The sequence below is a fragment of the Girardinichthys multiradiatus genome, chromosome 12, assembly GCF_021462225.1.
Source record: "Girardinichthys multiradiatus isolate DD_20200921_A chromosome 12, DD_fGirMul_XY1, whole genome shotgun sequence".
In the NCBI taxonomy this organism is placed as follows: domain Eukaryota; kingdom Metazoa; phylum Chordata; class Actinopteri; order Cyprinodontiformes; family Goodeidae; genus Girardinichthys; species Girardinichthys multiradiatus.
The window spans coordinates 30504576-30523874 of NC_061805.1; the positions used below are offsets into that span (position 1 = coordinate 30504576).

The following is a 19299-nucleotide window of genomic DNA, read 5'->3' on the forward strand; positions in this document are numbered from 1 at the left end:
AAATAAAAAATAAAAAATAAGAGTAATTATTTTTAAGTGTATTTTGAATGACACCCAAATGTTTTCTTATTCTTCACTACCACGCATCTCCTCCACTGGTGCATCTCAATTATTTGTTCAGAGGCTGGTGTGACAATGGTGTCGGCTGTGGTCGCCTTTGGGATGCTAAACAGGGGGGCAGGAGGGTGAATATAAGTCACTTTCAGTAGGATGAACCTGAGGCTTTGTGTTGCTCGAGTGGAGAGGCTTCAAAGCTTCATTAAAACAGAGCAAACAAAAGAGCAAACTTGATCCGACCCCCCCCTCCACCACCACCACCACCACGCCTGCTTTTGAAGATGGTGGTGCCGCAGTGTAGAGTGTTGTTGCCTCCTCATTTCAGTTATATCAGGATCTTACAGCTCTCTGCTGGGCAACGCAGACACATCAGCCCCAAATGCCCAGTCCAGACCAGGGACACTCCTGCATGAAGGCTGAGGGTGGCAGCAGGGTTCAGGCAGGTTACGTTCATTTCATTTTTTTTTTACATACAATTATCTGGCAGAGTAAGAGTTTTTTACAGCTAGTCACTTTGATTTGCCTGCATTTGAAATTTACTTCCCATAAATGTACAATATGAAAATATTATTTTTATATTTGAAGGTGACCAGTTACTTTTACATCTCATTCAGTAGGTCAAATATTGCAGATTAGATGTTTATTTTTTACTTTTTTGATGATTTATTTGCAGATAAGATTTATTTGTAAAACCTTCATCCTGCATTCAAACTGTACCTAAAATACAGCAATGGGGCTATAATTAATGAGAAATATTACATTTAAGACATCACTTGGGCTCTATGTAACTTTTTATTTGATATATAAGAAGCTGATATAACCCCACATAATACATATTTTGAACAGCGGCCTAATTCTTAGCCATATCGTTTAAAATCAGAGCAATTATTTGTAAATGCAAGCCTTGTCAGTCACAACCCAATTTAATCTCACAGGAATTTACTAATGTCAGAAGTATTTTTTATTTTTTTTTGTTTCGAGGAATTTATCCTGGTTTGCCTTTAGGATTCAAATGTGCAAATTCCTATAGTGCGGAAATGTAAAATAAATGTTTAAGAAAAAATTACAAAAGACAGTATTCAGTTTCAAATTCTTTATAAATATCTTCAGGTAAATAGCGTTATAATACAGACATAACATGTTTATTAAACTGCTAAGGGACAGACAAAAAAGTGCAACAGGCCAAATTAAATATAATTTTTTTAAAAGAACAATGGCCTACTTTTACTTTAGTCATCAGACTTGCAATGATTTACAGTAAAATAAGTAGAATGACAGCAAAAAATAGAAACATTTGTTATTTTGCATTTAGGAAAGTCTTTTAAATGAAAGCTTTCTTTGGGTTCTGCTTGTCTGATTATTATTCGCCACATTAGTGGCAAATGCCCTTACAAAGTGTGCAAATTAATTAGGATTTTTAAACACAAAGGTCTAAATGAAGAATTAATTAGAGTACAGTTATATATATTACAACAGTTGAAGTTAGGTTAGTGTCTATGATGGGCCTGTTCTGATTTATTTATCGCGGTCTCTCAGGTTCTGAGCGACCTAAACTGAAAAAAGAGCTGAAACGAACCCGCGGTTTACCCGGTTAGGACAGCAGAAGAGCCGGGTGTAGCGGGGTCCCTTTCCCATCCAGCAGATCGCTCTTCTCCATCACTGACCCCGGAGAGCAGAGCTGGGTCGGGCCGGTCTGCAGCCCCGCTAGACCGGGCATCGGGCCTAGAGACGGGGTCGGCTTTATCGGCACAGGGACCGCGGGCAGGGTCGGCCCGCTGGCGCTGTGGTACAGGCCCTTTGCGGACACGCTGAAGGGCGCGTACTCAGATGATGGCGCGGGCACGGGCACGCCGCTCATGGACTCTGACAGCACGCCGACGTGTGGCCACATGGAGCTGACCACGCTGCTGAGCTGAGGGGGCACCGGGTAACCCAGATGGTGCATGACCGAGGTGAGAGGAAGCCCACCGGCCACCACGCCCTTGTAGTCCCTTCCTATGATGTTCTCGATGGCGAACGGGTGTTTGAACCCGCCGGGCTGCGCGCAGGTGATCCCCCCGTAGCTCTGGAAGTGAGGGAGCCGACCCACGCCTGCAGGGGCCACTGGGTGTTCAGGGTGAGCCGGTGCCGCGCCTAGCTTGCTGCCCGGGTGGTGGTGATGGTGATGGTGGAAGTAGTGCATCATTGGGGAACTCTTGCAGGCCATGTGCTCGGCGCGCAGCACCTTGAAGCGCTTCCTTCTCCTCAGGAAGCTGCCGTTTTCAAACATGTCCCCGCAGTCTGGGTGCAGAGCCCAAAAGCTGCCCTTCCCAGGCTGATCGGGCCGCCGGGGGATCTTGATGAAGCAGTCGTTGAAGGAGAGGTTGTGTCGGAGGGAGTTTTGCCACCTCTGGGTGTTCTCTCTGTAATATGGAAAGCGATCCATGATGAACTTGTAAATGTCACTCAGAGGCAGCATCTTGTCGGGGGAGTTTTGGATGGCCATCGCTGTCAGTGAAATGTAGGAGTAAGGCGGCTTCTGGTCGCTGTATGAGTTTTTCCCAGGACGGGGCATAGCTGTTTCTGATCTTCCAAAGTTTCTGCTTTAAATAAATACCTTTTTAGTTATATTCTGCGCGTTTGCTTACTTGACACTTAATCCCCATCCAGTTGATTGGTTCCGAAAATCTGAGCCATCCAATTAGATTAATTAGGTTATACCAACAAGAAGGCCTGCGGCTGACAGGTAAGATCCTCAGTAGTGCGTGCATCCACACATAACTTTCTATGACTGCCTCTTCGCTGAAAAGACGCTCTTTAAAGTTGTGCGCAAAACTTAGCCTTCGTGCGCAAAAGTTGAGAGGTCCTGTGAGTTCCTATCGCTTGGCAGGGGCGGTTTGTGCGTGGCTCCTCTCCTCTTTCATCCTCTCCTCATGTGCGAAGCTCCCACTCGCCGCGCTCTGTTTTTGTAAGCCCCCCTGCAGGTCGTCGGCTCTATTATCTGTTATCCAGACACTTAGGGGACACGTCAGGAGTGAGCAGAGGGTTGTGTGTATGCGTGGATCTGTGTGTGTGTTTGTGTGGAAGTGAGGGCGGTAAGAAGACAGAGAAGATATGGGGTAAAGTCAAGAGAGGAGGGGTTTGGTTCTAATCTGCAGTTTGCCAATCAAAGAGCCCCGCATAAAACACCCTGTAGTGACAGATATCGGCTGTGCTTAAAGTGTACCCTCTTAAACAAATCCACCCCTTTGTTTTTCCATGACATTGACCTTTAACCTCACCGTTTTCTCAACACTTTAATGCAGAGGTCCCCAACTAAAATAGCACGAGGTCCACTACCTCCATCATCCAAACACTTTCGGTCTGAACACTTTAAATCAACTGACAAATATATTTTCTTTAATTTTTATTTAACCTTTAATTAACACCAGAGTTTTTGTTTTTTTAACTACTGATCAATTATTCATTTGCCCATGACATCATCTGCTGAACAGAAAAGTGCAATCCAAATTAAGTACCAATATTAAACGCACTTTGAATGGCACAGTCGAGCTGGGTCTGAACATCTTGGTATAGCAGTTCTGCTCTCCTTGTTTTGCTGGTGGTGGGCATGGCAATTTGCTTAACCTTTTCTTAAGTTGTTTTTCGTCTTTCAATTCTAAAAGTGTTTCTTTCACAGCTTCCATGCACTTTTTGATCATTTCCCAGTCAGTGAAAGGTGTTTTGTGTTTTACTAAACTCCAATGTACTCACAGTGAACACTCTCATGCTCACTGTTGTGCTGTAAGAGACCGTGTTATCAGCCATGTAGCTCTCTCATACTATCCACTCAGTTCATTTATTCTCCTTGTCCTACCGTCAGACCCAGGCGGATAGCTTTGGTTGAAGTTCCTATGTTAGTTTTTATAATGTCTCTTTAGATTTCCACTCTTTATAAGTCCAGCTGATTCAGAACATATCAGGCAGACTGGACTTACACCCGACGGAAGTTAAAAGGAAAGCGTCTGCTTCTGTTCATTCATCCTTAAATGTGTGATTTTCATTGTCCACTTTACGTATTTTTGACGAAGCCATCTTCTTTTACTCACTCATCTGTGCACCATCAAGTCAATGTACTGTGAGCAAGTGCGAGCTCCCTAGCTAGTAATTAGCAGCTTTGAACAGTTAATAGCGCCACAGCGCACTAGACTGATGACTGGAGGCGGAGCTTCAGTTGCCATGGTTCTAGCTGTCAATGGGTCAGTGGAAACACAACTGGTAGTGTACCGAGTAAAAGAGACCGAGTTGAGTGGAGCTACGCTGCCTAAAACAAGCTAGTAGAAAAGGAGCATTATTAACCCGTGCTCAAAGACCCTGCACAGATTCTTCTTTGTCGTTTTCTGGCGGTTGGCATACAACAATGTGGTTCATTATCGCCACCAGCTGGTTTGGAGTTTGGACCAGAATGTTGATGAGCCACATAGCTGTCCGTGGCGCCTGTTTAAAAGTCAGACGCGGCAGCGGGCAGGAATACATAGTAAATGAGAAATGCTTTGCAGTCTGGACAAAACACGGATTTGGACCCCAGGACGGGGCTGGGAGACCCCTGTTTTCAAACCTTGTACAAGAAAAAGTTATTTTAAAAAATACAATTAAAAAGAAAATTACTTGTTTATTGATTGTTTTTAACAAACTGTCCATTTGGAAATGCTTGAAATCTTCATCATGCAAGCACACAATCACACCCAATGGCAATTTAGAGAGACCAATTAGCCTATCTTGAATGTTTTTGGACTGTGCTGAGGAAGCAGGGGTACCCAGAGAGAAAGCATGCATACATGGAAAGAAAATGCAAGCTACTTGCAGAAAGAGCCCACCTGGGATTCCAAACCAGGAGAATAAAATAAAATACCAATGCATTCTATTTGTACTTTGAAGTTGAATTTTCTCAAGTTCCCAGTGAGAAATACAACAGAATAGTTGTTGCTGAATATTCTGGATAGTGAAAATGGAGCTTGCTGAGAAATGAGTTCCAACTGCAGCAGGTAGGAAAATATATAGTAAAAGTTTAATTTATAAACTATTCATTACCAATTTTGACAAATTGTTTTTCAATAATTAGAAAACACAATATCCTACTGTACAAACCTTATTTATGAACCAAAACAAACAAGTATTTAATGTATAAAATAAAGAGAAATATATGGTTATCAACATATTTTGCTGAAAGCAGTTAAGACCACAACTATTAGCAAATCCTGCTGGTTTTCCAACTTGTGACTAGAACTTGCTGCACTAAGGAGTTTTTGATGAAAGTATCAACGCTGTTAAAGAGGAAGAGGACTCAAGCATTTCTTTGTCAAAAATTATACTTTTCACATTATAGGGTTAAAAAGTATGTTATCACATTACAATTGGAGAGGCTTTTATGATCCTGTTTTTTTTTCTCAGCCCAAATTTCCATAAAACAGCAGCATCATTTTTCAATCATGTACTGTTAAAATAATATCCTTTATCTGCAGGGGTTGTTTTTCCAAGGTGAATTAAATTATATATTAGTACAATCCTTTCAATTTTGTGTGTGTGTTTTGTTTGTGTTAGCTGCTGAAGTAAAGCAGCAGGACATACTTAACTAAATGAAAGTGGGAAAAACATGGCTATATCTGTGTTGTATCTTCTTTTAGAGAAGATGCAGTTAATTTTCACACATTATTTCAAAAACAAGCTGGATTAAATCTCTTCTGTTTATCACTATGATTTTGTTACTGCAGCAGGAGAGAATTTTCCCCAATGTTTCCCTTTCACCAGGCAATCACTGGCCCCATATACATCCATTCACTCTGTTGCAGTGCACAAAATACATGCATCTTTGGCACAGATTCATCAGATTTGGCACAATATCATCAGGTTTTGTGTGAAATATAGGAAAAAAGGAAGTCTTCTTAGGGTATATGTAGACGAAGAAATGTAATAGTATTTTAGAGGCTCAATGCATATTTTTATCAGATCTGTATTTATGACGTTTCCTAAAGGGATTAGAGGTTTTGAAAAACCACCTTTAGTTTAAGCATTAGGTGTTACCAACAGGGGGGAGGTCACAGCACCATTCTTCTCACAGGTAAGTTTTACAAATAACGTTTATTTAAAACTTATTTTTGTACTATATTTTACTATATTTTAAATGCTTGACATTCAACATCTAAATCAGTCAAGCTACACTGTGAAGACTTGTTTGCTGAGTAAAACATTTTGTTGTTGAATAAGTTTAGCTTTTATGAGTAGCCTGGATGTTTTCACGCTTCAACTGTCAATGGGATACAATCATGCAGTCCAATGGTCCTCAACTGGTCAGGGTTCAGGACCCATGATCAACTGTTAGTGACAAACCATGATGTTTTTCAGTCAGTTCCTCAGTCTATTAATTTAAACTTTAATCATAAGGCTGACATAACAGTCAGAGTAATCCGTAACAGACATTTTAACAGACTCTGTTGCTGTTTGAAAAATACATAAAAAAGAACAATTAGAGGATTTTTCTAAAAGCTTTATTTTTGTACTTTTTTTTAAAAACAATATGTAGCTTAAGTTGAGAATCCTTTTATTGAACCTTAAACTACAATGCATTGTGGAAAAAACTGCCTCTTCACTTTCCATCCATAAACTGAACAAATTGAATAAAAATTGCAATTTAAAAGCGTTCATGTTTAAACAATTAGGTTTTATGCTTAAATAAAAAAATGTTGCATTGTAACAACGTAACAGAACATACATACTCCTCAAAAACAGAAATTTGTTCACTCTCTATTTCCTTGCAGATCTGGTGTGGGAGTTCTAGAAGCTCATTCTTGCCACACATTCTGGGAAGAACATTTTCTTTGCCCTTTCTGGGAGTTCTGCACTTTAGTTTTTGCCTTTCCTATAACTTTCCTTTTTGATAAAGCTTATAGTTAGAGTGGCTTAGGTTATCCTGAGCTATCTCTATAGCTTAGGCTGCTGGAGGACATAATGACCACTTTTACTCTCTTTGCTACATTCTCATACTACTCTCCAATTTTGCATTATTTGCTGTTATTTCAGCTTTTAATTTTATGTTCTCTCTCTTTTCTCTTCCTAGAAGCTACACCTGGCCTGACTGTGTCTGCCTGTGACACCTTCCTGAGGGGGGCATCGTCCAAGCTTCTGCTGCCAGCAACTTAATCCTCAGCTTCTACCGATGATACACTTGGCTCTGTCATTCAGTGTTTAACCCTATTTTTCGCCTAGACATAGCTACTGACGGAGCTTTTACAGTGACTAACTGTATGTGCTCTCTCTCATACTCTAAACTTGAAAACTGCCTCAGAGTTTATTTGATTTTTCTTCCTAGATGAAACCACTAAAAGAGCTACATCCATTAAGATTTACTTTTCATTCCCATAGAAAGTACTCCTTGATCAGTGCTTCTTTGTTCTTTTTGTGTCTCTGCTCTGTTCTCTCTAAACCCCCAGTCGATCGTGGCAGATGGCCGCTCACACTGAGCCTGGTTCTGCTGGAGGTTTCTTCCTGTTAAAAGGGAGTTTTTCCTCTCCACTGTCGCTACATGCATGCTCAGTATGAGGGATTGCTGCAAAGTCAACGCCAGTGACTGTCCACTGTCTCTACATGCTCATCCAGGAGGAGTACCTGCCACAAGTCACTGACTCGATGCAATCTGCTGAGTTTCCTTAGATAGAAAAACTTTTTAACCAATTTGAATAGATAACTGAATCTGACTGCACTGTTCAATGGTTAGGATTAAGTGGAATGCATGTACCTGACTTGAAATCTATATGATTCGATTGAACTGACTTAGCCCATTTTAAAGTTACCCACCTTTCACACAATGCAACAGGAAACAACACTCTCCAATTATTTTTACCTCTGCTTTCCTCCTTCCCTGTTGGATGGAGTACGGGGGAGTCAAGTTTAGCCTAAACCGGCTCAGTTATGGTTGAGGTGCAAACACACCCTCCATTTCTGCTACCTTTGCGACCCCTTCTCTTTTCCAATGGTTATAATCAGTCTGACAGAGAGAGGTATCCCCAATCCTTGTGGTTTTTATTATAACAATGGCCACCAGTGGGCTCTAGATGGAGAAACTTTATCATTTTATTATTTTACTTAGTACCCCTACACATAGCCCATTCTAAAGTGGCCAAACTATAACACTCAGTAGTTTATTCTAACCTCCCCAATAACCCTATACCATTCCAAACCCTTTGTGAAGTGCCTTGAGACGACGCGTGTTGTGAATTGGCGCTATATAGATAAAACTGAATTGAACTGAATAGCTTTTGTGAAGTATGAAATGTCCTTCTTGTTATTGTTCTAGGTGCCATGAGTAATAGAACAAATTTCTCTGTTCTTGCAGTGGTTTTCATTTGAACCCTATGTGTAACAACAACATCTTGAACCTGAATTTGTGAAAACCAATAGAACTGATCATGCTTTTTTGCTTAACAATTCAAAGGCAAACGAGGCAGCTTCACAAAGCCCTAAAACTTGAGAGCGCGAGGTTTACAAAAGTAAAATCTTAGCTGTAATCCTACAAAAAGAAAAACTTGTGATTTGCAAGGTTAAAGTGTAGATGCAAATTAGTGCAATTAGGCTGTCAATATATTTTTTTCTGAATAAAAAATGTTGTTAAATAATTTAAAGTTTTTAAATTAGCCTGGTTTTTTATGGACTAGCTTTAAGTATGACAAAATCACCTAAACTAAAAAGGTAAGGACCACCCATTTGTAGTAATGGTTACTTTAGATGCACCGAAACAGTGAAATGTGTGTAACATTTAATTAAAGGGATTTTGTACACTAGTGGAAACTTATATTTTAAAGACATTTTATTAAAAATTATTTATTTTGAAGTAAAAACCATGACGCCAGCGATCTCTATATCCCATAACCATGATGTGTCACATTTCATGACCTATTATTTACTGTTTAATATAATGTATAGGTTTTCAATGCAAACTGCACAAAATAAATATAATTTCAAAAAATAAGTTAGAAATGCAGTTTAAATGTCCTATGTGTTTTATAATGCATGTCTTTTATAAAAACAAATCCTTGTGTATCAATTATGAAACAAAGAACATTTAAAAGCATCCATTAAAGTTATGTTTTTAAAAATGAGAAACTGAGAATTATTTATCCTCCTTTCTGCATGGAGTTTAAATGTTCCCCACGCGCATGCGTAGGTTTTCTCTGGGTACTCCAGTTTCCTACCAGGGTTCAAAAACATGACTATTCGGTTAATTGGTTATTCTCAATAACCCTTAGATATAGGCGTGCAACCTGTGTGCATGGTTATTTGTCCTTTGTGTTTCTGTGTTGATCTGTGATGTACTGGCGACCTGTCCAGGGTGTATCCTGCCTCTTAATTAATGACCACTTGAGATAGGCACCAGCCCCCCACAACCCTGGTTTTGAAAATAAATGGATGGATGGAACAAATTAAAGGAATTTTAAGATAATTTTCAAAATAAAAGACTCAATATAATCATAACAAAGGAAGGTTCCAGACTACTAATGAGCTTTTGCACAGTAGGTTTAACCTTTCTACTGTCTATGTCTTTAACATAGACAGTAGAAAGGTCTAAGTATGAACAGGAATACTGATTGTCTTTCAGAACACAAGAAGAAAAGAGATGGAATATTTCAGTAAAACGTTGTTAAATTAGCTTGATTGAACTTTTGCAAATAAACGCTGCAATATTTCAAAGTTTAGACTATCACAGCTAAAATTGAAATATTTACCTTTCATAATAAAGCTAAATGCACTCTTCAAAATAAAATACATGAGTTTTCATAGTTCTGATTTTTGAGGTGGAAATGTATGTCTTTCAAAATAAGTCATGTATGCTCTTTAAAATAACAGCCCTAGGAATGAATTATGAGTTATATTATTGAAAATCTAGATTAGTAATAGACCTAAACCTTACAAGCATGAAAACAGTGAAACTAAAGCTGATAGGAACTTCAAAGTGAAAGTCTTGCTTTCCTGCATGTAATTATGACAAATTAAGGTTCAGTGTAAAGACCAAAGGTCACGCATTTTGGGCCTACCTCTGAAACAAAATATTCATTATGGCGCTGAACAGGTAGGCTCAAAGTAGCAGGCACAATCACAGATGTCCGCAGGAGTTTTCTAGTTTCTATGTCATTTTCATCTGATTGAAGCGACCAGAGAAAGGTATCTGGGCAAAAACCGACCTGATTTCCCTTCAGAAAGCAAATAGAAAACGATGGCATATTTAAATACAGCCTCGTTGTTAAATTTGCTCGATTGCACTTTCAGACTTTCCCAGCAATAAATCATGTGTTCCGTAGCGCACAATAATCAGCGCGCTTCTCGTCTGCTCCCCGCGCAAACACGAACTACTTCGGCACCGAAAACACACGACAAGAACAACACACTGCGCGAAGAGAGGCGCTGTTGTTGATTAATTGCTGAGAGGGGAGTCCGGCGGCTGTCTGTCTGTTCAAACACTCTCTGGTGAATCCTACAAGGATGTAAACAAACTTCATCCCCCTGCTCCGGATCCTGCCAGGCGGAGAGAACAACAAAAAGCTGCTTTCTGTGTTTTTTCTTCTCTGGCCAGGTGTCATGGCTGGGTCCTTGACGGCTCCTGTCTTCCCCGGTGCCCCTGCGGGCCTTCGAATACATTACAATAATTAAGCCTTCCGTGATTTAGCCTCCTTGGAGAAAAGTCCAACAATGTAATTAAGGGCAAGCTCGCTGTATTAGGTATGAATATTCAAAACCGTGTCAATTAATTAGCCGGTGCATCTCTCCTGTAATGTCTGGGTCCTTAAAGCCCACTCAAAAGGTCAGCTGTGTCAACTAAGAGCATATTTTAAAGGCATCAGGTAATTGCAAGGAAAATTGCCTTTTAAGCGCTACATCACCAGCAGCTAGGAAATATTTTATATAAACTGATGAATAAAGAGAAGGGTTGTTTTGCAGGTTCCTGAAAAACATGAGACGTGTAACTCCGAAGGCCCTCGGAGGCCAACGTGGGTAAAAGCATCCCTTAAAACGCCCGGGAAAGATCAATATTAAATCTGTTTTCGCAAAGGGGGCCGTTAAATAGACACTGCGGCTGATCTGCATAACAAAATTAATTAGGCAGTCCGCCGCATTCTTCGGCGCCGCACCAAACTCCTGGACAAATAACTAGTTGTGTAAAGCGCACCTTCTGGGCATATGGAGCATATGTTGGAATTATCCTTAATTGACTAATTACATAAATTACTCATTAAGTTTACAGCACATCAATTATAAAAGATGTATCAATTAATTTTGCATAAATTACAAGCGGCACGCCGCACGATGAGGGCGATGGGGGGAAGGAGGGTCGCCAGGGGGGGGGGGGGGGGGGGGGGGGCTTCTCCAAAGGTGGAGAAAGGTGTGTGTGTGTGTGTGGGGGGGGGGGGGCGTGAACGACGGTCGTCTGTTTGTTTCCAGCCTCTAATAATTATTTGCTCAGCTTAAGGGCAAAGATATCCGTCCTGTCTCCCACTCGCAAAGGGAAAGTGTGGGGGTAATGGCAATTATACTAATAATAATAATCTTAAAGACCTCTCTCTCCAACTCATAAGGGGCGCATTGTCGCGGAGAGAGCCATTAAAATCAATTAGCGAGGCCTATTGTTTTCAATGGAAAATTAAGCCGGTTTAGGACCGCGTAATGCCGCAAGGCTTATTTGTGCAATGAGGTATATTTTAAAGACAATATCTTCCTATTTTTCCCCATAAAACGGCGAGAAAGCTGTCCATTGTGACTGCCTGTTGACTATTTACTTCGGCTCAGGCTAAACAGAAAAAGAAGACTATCCTTAAAAGCTGAGTATTCTGTCACAATATTTTTTAACAAACATCTTGCATTCTGCGAAAATGATCTGATGTTACGGCAGGACAAGTTCAGTCTTTTTTATTATGGTGTCTGAGTATTGAAAATTATCATGGAGAAAATGTCAAACCAGCTTGACCTTTTATTGTGGCAAACAGACTTTATTAAAAGGCTAAAAATGCCTATTTTTCTCTTACTTGATTCAGTTTAATTCTGTTCATTTATATGGTGAAGACGAACAAGTCCAATTCATATCAGTTATGTAGAAATTCGTAATCAACTCAATCTACTGCAAAACAATCATATATACACATTCTAATTCAATTACATAATCTCCAGTGGATCCCAATTATAAGATAATGTAGTTAAATTCAGTTTATATGCCATTTGATGTCATCTGTCTTTGAAATTAGTGACGTACTTTCAAACTGTCTACTAAAGAGATCCATTATTTAAATCAGGCTGATAAAAGATAAACTTAAAAATGTGTTGGAAAAACATGTAACGCCTCTTTGGTGGTGGTACTAAAAAGACAAAAATACACAGAGAGATATATAAAGTATGTATAATGTATATATAACGTTAAAATTCTTGTTCTTTTAAGCTACACTTAATTAAGACTTGATGATAGCAATACATGGATCCAGGTCTGTGACATTAGCAGCTTTATACATGTCTGGGCTGAATGATAATTTGGTATTCTTGTATTTACTCTCTATCTTTTGTGTTTTTTATATTTCTTGCTGGGTCACAACTGTAGTGTGTTACCAGAATAGGTACGACAACCCCCTGCAGGACAAAGCAGGTAAAGACAATGGACAGATGCATGCATGATTTACTCTGGATACACAAAAACACTGTTATACAGAATAGGAAGCAACAGGGATAAACAAAATCACACATTTAGAACAATCATTTTCTACTGCTTCTTCCATAGTGTGGGAAGCTGGTGCCTATCTCCAGCAGCCTATGGGTGAGAGGCAGGGTACACCCTGGACAGGTCGCAAGTACTCATAGACACACACAGGACAAACGACCACGCAAACACTCATTCACGCCTAAGGACAATTTAGAGAAGCCAATTAACCTAACAGTCATGTTTTTGGACTGTGGGAGGAAACCGGAGTGCCCGGTGGGAGAACATGCAAAATCCATGCAGAAAGACCCCCGGCCGGGAGTCAACCCAGGACCTTCTTGCTGCAAGGCAACAGTGCTAACAACTGCGCCACCATCCTGAACTTAAAATTAGGGCATTTTTTACCTCTTTTTGAGTAAGCTCAATGAATTCTGTTTTAAATACAATTACTGTCCACAGATTGGAAGAAGTTTTGATGCCCTCTTTCTGTTTTTTGTGACATAAGTGGCAAATGTTCTTGACTTTACATTTTTAAATTTACATTCCAGTTGAGCCACGTGAATTGGGAAAAAAGCAAAGGAATGACGAACACACTTATTGTCTCTGCACACTTAGGGTGTGATGCTCTAGATTCACATGCTTCACAGGTGATTTTCTCAAGTCTTGAAGGTGTTGAAAAGCAAACATGAGTAATCAAGCTTAACCAAGTCTTTTGCAGCTTCAAACTTGTTTGCTTCTAAGATTGCCCTGTATTTAGCTCTATCCATCTATCCAACTTTTCTTCAGCTTTCCTGCTGAAAAAAAACATATCCATCATGGTGCAAGCATTATGTTTCGCCGTGATGATGGTGTCTTTGGTGTGATGTGCACAAACATTGTGTCTTTGCAGATTAAAGTTTAATTTTGTTCTCATATGACCAAAGTTCATTTTTCCACATATTTGCTCTGTCCCACATGGGCCATCTTCACACTTTCTTTTAACACTGGGTTTCTTCTTGTCACTCTTCTAGAAAGGCCATATTTTATGAGTACACTGCTAAGAGTTGACCTGTCAACATAGTTTCTCACCTGTGGATCGCTGTAGCTCCTCCAGAGTTACCATGTGGCCCTTGGCTGCTTTTCTGATTAATACTCTGCTTGCCTTGGCCAGTAAGGTTACGTGGATGGCCATGTTTTGGTCGGTTTGCAAGATGAGCTCTTTCTATTTTCAATTGATACATTGATCAGTGCTCTGTAACATATTCCAAGCTTGGGATACAATTACATAACCTAACCCTGCCTGTATCACTGACTTGCAGGTTGTTATGACCTTGTTGGGTCATAACAACCTGCTTGTGCACCCTCCTCCACCTTCAGAAATAAGTATCATTACACTCACTGCTTTTCAGTGTTCTGAATTTCTGTTGTGTCTGAGTGGCATTTCCACTAAGCTGCTGGTTTTCCTCCTCTGCAGGGCAGAGCTGAGCTGCTGAGCTCCTGCAAACCTGACTATCATTATTACACATCAGCTGCAGTTTAAAGGAGCAGCCTGTCAGGCTCCCAGTGCCTGAGTGTCAGTCTTAGCTTCTAATGCTCTTGTGTTCTGCTAGCATTCTGATGATATCCAGCATTACTTTTTTATCTCCTTTGTGTCTCCTACAATGTTGAACCTGCCAGTTTTCCTTGTGACTCTTTTTGTGTGACCCTCCTTGCAGTTACTTCCTGGAATGCTTACACCCACAACTGGCTCCTTGCAGCTCTTTACTCAGGGGACTTCTTCCATAATCTCCCCTCAAGCTCTTAACTGTACGCCCTCCAAAACTCTGTGGATAACTCCATAGAACATTTTCAACAGCTCCTAGACCCTGCTTATTCTCCTCCAGGCCAAACCTCACCAAACCCACCGTATTATTAAACATTTGTTATCTAAACTGTATTCTAACTCCTTACTTGCTGCTCACCTGTGATCTTCTTCCTCATAGTTTGTCCTACATAATTTCTGGACCTCCTCCTGACCAGAATTCATATTCATCTTCTGTATCTTCTGGGTGCTCTTGCATGTGGGTCAGGTATTTTACCAAAAATCATGACACTGGTATAATCAGTGGTGTATTCACCTACCCCTTCCAGCTCTTCCATAGCCTTTTTTCTTCCAGGATCACGTGCAGCTCATCTTCCTTTGTCCAATCCTGCAAAAGAGAAAAAATAAGTTTGCCTCTGTCTCCTACCACAATATTCACCTGTCCTCAAGCCTTTAGTAACTTGCCTGTTTGTTTCAGATCAAACTGCCTCCCCAGAACAGAAGCTCATCTCCCACCAACTGTAAGCTTTCATGCACAACTCCATCTGTTTTTAATAATCAAAGTAACTTACTGCAGCATGTTCTTTTGATTCAACCTTAGATTTGAGCAATAAAATCATGACGTACTTTAAAATAAAACACAAATAAATACAGAAACAATGAAATGCAACGAAGTTTGAACAAATAAGGAACAAATCTAAACTGGTTAACAATGAAAATCCCACATAAGTCCGATTAGGATAATAAACAGGAACTAAGAAATAGGGCCATTTTTGTGTTTAAATTTCCCCTCTCTAAGGTATATTTTTGAACCTAAATATTTTGCAGAGTATACTTAGACTTTTTAAATGATACCAGACTTGTAATATAGAGATTTTGGAAGTTTGTTTAGCTCTAAATCTGTCGTGATCCCTCAGTATTATGAGTTTTAGTTTCTATATTTATTGATCTCTGTTTTTTTCCTGTTGTTTATGTTCTCTTAATGCTGCCGTTTTAGTTCATTTATTGTAGATTAGGTTCCGGGTTGATTCTTATGTTCATTTTATATTGTTGCATTACTCTCCATCTGCTCCTACTCTTTTCTTCTTTGCTCCCACAGTCCACTCAGCCTTCATTGGTTTCAGGTTTCCGTAATTTCCACATGATTACTCTCACCAGCTTTCCATGCCTTTCTTCTCACTTCTCCCCTGTACAGTGCCTTGCGAAAGTACTCGGCCCCCTTGAACTGGTCAACCTCTTGCCAGATTTCAGGCTTCAAACATAAAAACATAAAATTCAAATTTTTTGTGAAGAATCAACAACAAGTGGGACACAATCTTGAAGTGGAATGAAATTTATTGGATGTGTCAAACTTTTTTAACAAATAAAAAACTGAAAAGTGGGGCGTGCAATATTATTCGGCCCCTTTACTTTCAGTGCAGCAAACTCACTCCAGAAGTTCAGTGAGGATCTCTGAATGATCCAATGTTGTCCCAAATGACTGATGATGATAAATAGAATCCACCTGTGTGTAATCAAGTCTCCGTATAAATGCACCTGCTCTGTGATAGTCTCAGGGTTCTGTTCAAAGTGCAGAGAACATCATGAAGACCAAGGAACACACCAGGCAGGTCCAAGATACTGTTGTGGAGAAGTTTAAAGCCGGATTTGGATACAAAAAGATTTCCCAAGCTTTAAACTTCCCAAGGAGTTCTGTGCAAGCAATCATATTGAAATGGAAGGAGGATCAGACCACTGCAAATCTACCAAGACCCGGCCGTCCCTCTAAACTCTCATCTCGAACAAGGAGAAGACTGATCAGAGATGCAGCCAAGAGGCCCATGATCACTCCGGATGAACTGCAGAGATCTACAGCTGAGGTGTGAGAGTCTGTCCATAGGACAACAATCAGTCGTACACTGCACAAATCTGGCCTTTATGGAAGAGTGGCAAGAAGAAAGCCATTTCTCAAAGATATCCATAAAAAGTCTTGTTTAAAGTTTGCCACAAGCCACCTGGGAAGAAGAAAACCATTTCTCAAAGATATCCATAAAAAGTCTCGTTTAAAGTGTGCCACAAGCCACCTGGGAGATACACCAAACATGTGGAAGAAGGTGCTCTGGTCAGATGAAACCAAAATCGAACTGTTTGGCCACAATGCAAAACAATATGTTTGGCATAAAAGCAACACAGCTCATCACCCTGAACACACCATCCCCACTGTCAAACATGGTGGTGACAGCATCATGGTTTGGGCCTGCTTTTTGTCAGCAGGGACAGGGCAGATGGTCAAAATTGATGGGAAGATGGATTGGGCCAAATACAGGACCATTCTGGAAGAAAACCTGTTGGAGTCTGCAAGAGACCTGAGACTGGGACGGAGATTTATCTTCCAAGACAATGATCCAAAACATAAAGCCAAATCTACAATGGAATGGTTCACAAATAAACGTATCCAGGTGTTGGAATGGCCAAGTCAAAGTCCAGACCTGAATCCAATCGAGAATCTGTGGAAAGAGCTGAAGACTGCTGTTCCCAAACGCTCTCCATCCAACCTCACTGAGTTTGAGCTGTTTTGCAAGGAAGAATGGGCAAGAATTTCAGTTTCTCGATGTGCAAAACTGATAGAGACAAACCCCAAGCGACTAGCAGCTGTAATTGCAGCAAAGGGTGTCGCTACAAAGTATTGACGCAAGGGGGCCGAATAATATTGCACGCCCCACTTTTCAGTTTTTTATTTGTTAAAAAAGTTTGACACATCCAATAAATTTCATTCCACTTCACGATTGTGTCCCACTTGTTGATTCTTCACAAAAAATTTGAATTTTATATCTTTATGTTTGAAGCCTGAAATGTGGCAAGAGGTTGAAAAGTTCAAGGGGGGCAAATACTTTCGCAAGGCACTGTATATAAGGTTGTTTTTACTCATTGCTGGATTCTCCTGTTTGCCTGCCTGCTGGTTTGTTGCTCTTCCTCATTTTTCTCTATGCCGGTATGATGTCCTGTTTTACCTTCATGTCATCCATTCATCAGTGTCAGTTTGGGTTATTTCTTTATTAAAGACACCTAACTTCACCTTTCTGCCTCTGCTTTACCTGCATTTTTAGTCCATCCAAAAACCCAAACACGACAAAACCTGTCTTAAGAACAGTCTTAAATCATTTTCTATAGTAAATTTATAAAATGTTACACAAATTTAAATGTCTCTCAGAAGATTGCACATCAGCCACACATTTTTTGTTGCAGTCGAAAAGACATTAATGTGGATTAATATTTTACGCTTTCCTTGGAAGAATTGTCACAGGGTTGATGCTTTCCAAAGGCTTATATTTAGCCAGATTCAAAACTTATTTTATAATGTGTTTCATCATTCTCATGGAAGACACTTGGCTTGTATGTGTTCTCACTTGTTAAATAACTCTTGGAGCAGGGGCTTCATTTCCTCCCCGTCCATGGTGATGTAACAATAACTGCTTTGTGGACATATACTGATTTTCTAGCTGTTTCTAATTCATGGCTGGTTTAAGCCAGTGTATATTGGAATAATTTAATCTGAGAGCAACAGTTTGGGTCCTTTTCCTTGTCAATGTGGTAACAGGTCCTAAAAACGTGTAAATGTTCAAACAGATGTTGCTGGAATATGCAGTTGTTTCAAATAGCCTTTTCTCAACTTTTATTAATCTAAAAATCCTCCTTAGATCCTTACTGAGTTCCTTGGACTTTTACATTGTTGTGAGTATTGGTTGAGTTATCCCACATATCCGGAGTCTCATTTATAAAACATTGCAAAGGATCAATACTTAAAATGTACACACGCCCAGAAGCCGAAAATGGTGTATGCTAAAGAAAATTCAGACTTATAAATCCATGTGCACACACACCAGCAAGCAATTTCCCCTTTATAAATCACAGCTGCACCTCAAAGTTTGCATTCAAGGTTCCACCTCCGGTTCTGCCCTCTACAAGCCCACATTCAACCATAAATGGTCAACGCAAAGCACCTCATGAATGTCAATAAATATTTAAAAGAGCCAGCTGATCAAAGTTATCTCGTGGTTAACAATGGCAATCAAGGAGAAAAGAGCAACTGGTCACATTAACAATGCCATCCAGGATGGCAGTATTGTGCTTAGCGCTGGCTGTGATATCCCAGACCTATGGATAATTTCACAGAATTGTGTTGTTGCTAAAAGTGGCTTCAGGCAGAGTGTTAATTAATTGTTGATTATGTTAAACACATACCTATCAGCTGATTCACGCCGGTTGCCAGGAACACAAATGTGGTTAACACCTGTAATTAAGCAGGAGTGGTGTTGTTTCGGCGGGTTCGTCTCTCCAATACTGGATCCAGTTCAGCACATAGATCCAAGAGCAATGCTCTAGGGAGTCTAAATCAGCATATTAACCAGCCATTATCAAGGGCCAGGAAATCTTGTTGATCCCTGATAACGCGTTCCCTCCTAATTGTCCTATTGCCAGGTCTTCCAACAGTACCAATGCATCCATCGCATAGCATTACACACGAGTGTCTTCATGGTATTTAAATGTTTACAGTAATCAGTATGTAATCATATGTATCAAACACTACACACCCAATTGGCTTTGTTCTCTCAATGTAAAGTATGCTCCCAGCATGTGAAGTTCATTGAGATATTATGGTCATTTTATTTGCAAATCAAACTAAAGGTTGTACAATTAATACACTCACCAAAGACAAAGCTGTTAGGTCTAAGCACTTGACCATATTCAATTCAATTCAATTCAAAGATACTTGATTGATCCCTGAGGGGAAATTAGA

General features: G+C 40.1%; 1 protein-coding gene across 1 annotated transcript; it reads right to left on the reverse strand.

Annotated features, from left to right (window-relative positions):
• Nucleotides 1-1135: 1135 nt before the first annotated feature.
• Nucleotides 1136-3051, reverse strand: foxb2 (forkhead box B2). Its single transcript, XM_047382253.1, has one exon. The coding sequence runs from the start codon at nucleotides 2609-2611 to the stop codon at nucleotides 1649-1651; it is 963 nt and encodes a 320-aa protein (XP_047238209.1). The 5' UTR covers nucleotides 2612-3051; the 3' UTR covers nucleotides 1136-1648.
• Nucleotides 3052-19299: the final 16248 nt, after the last annotated feature.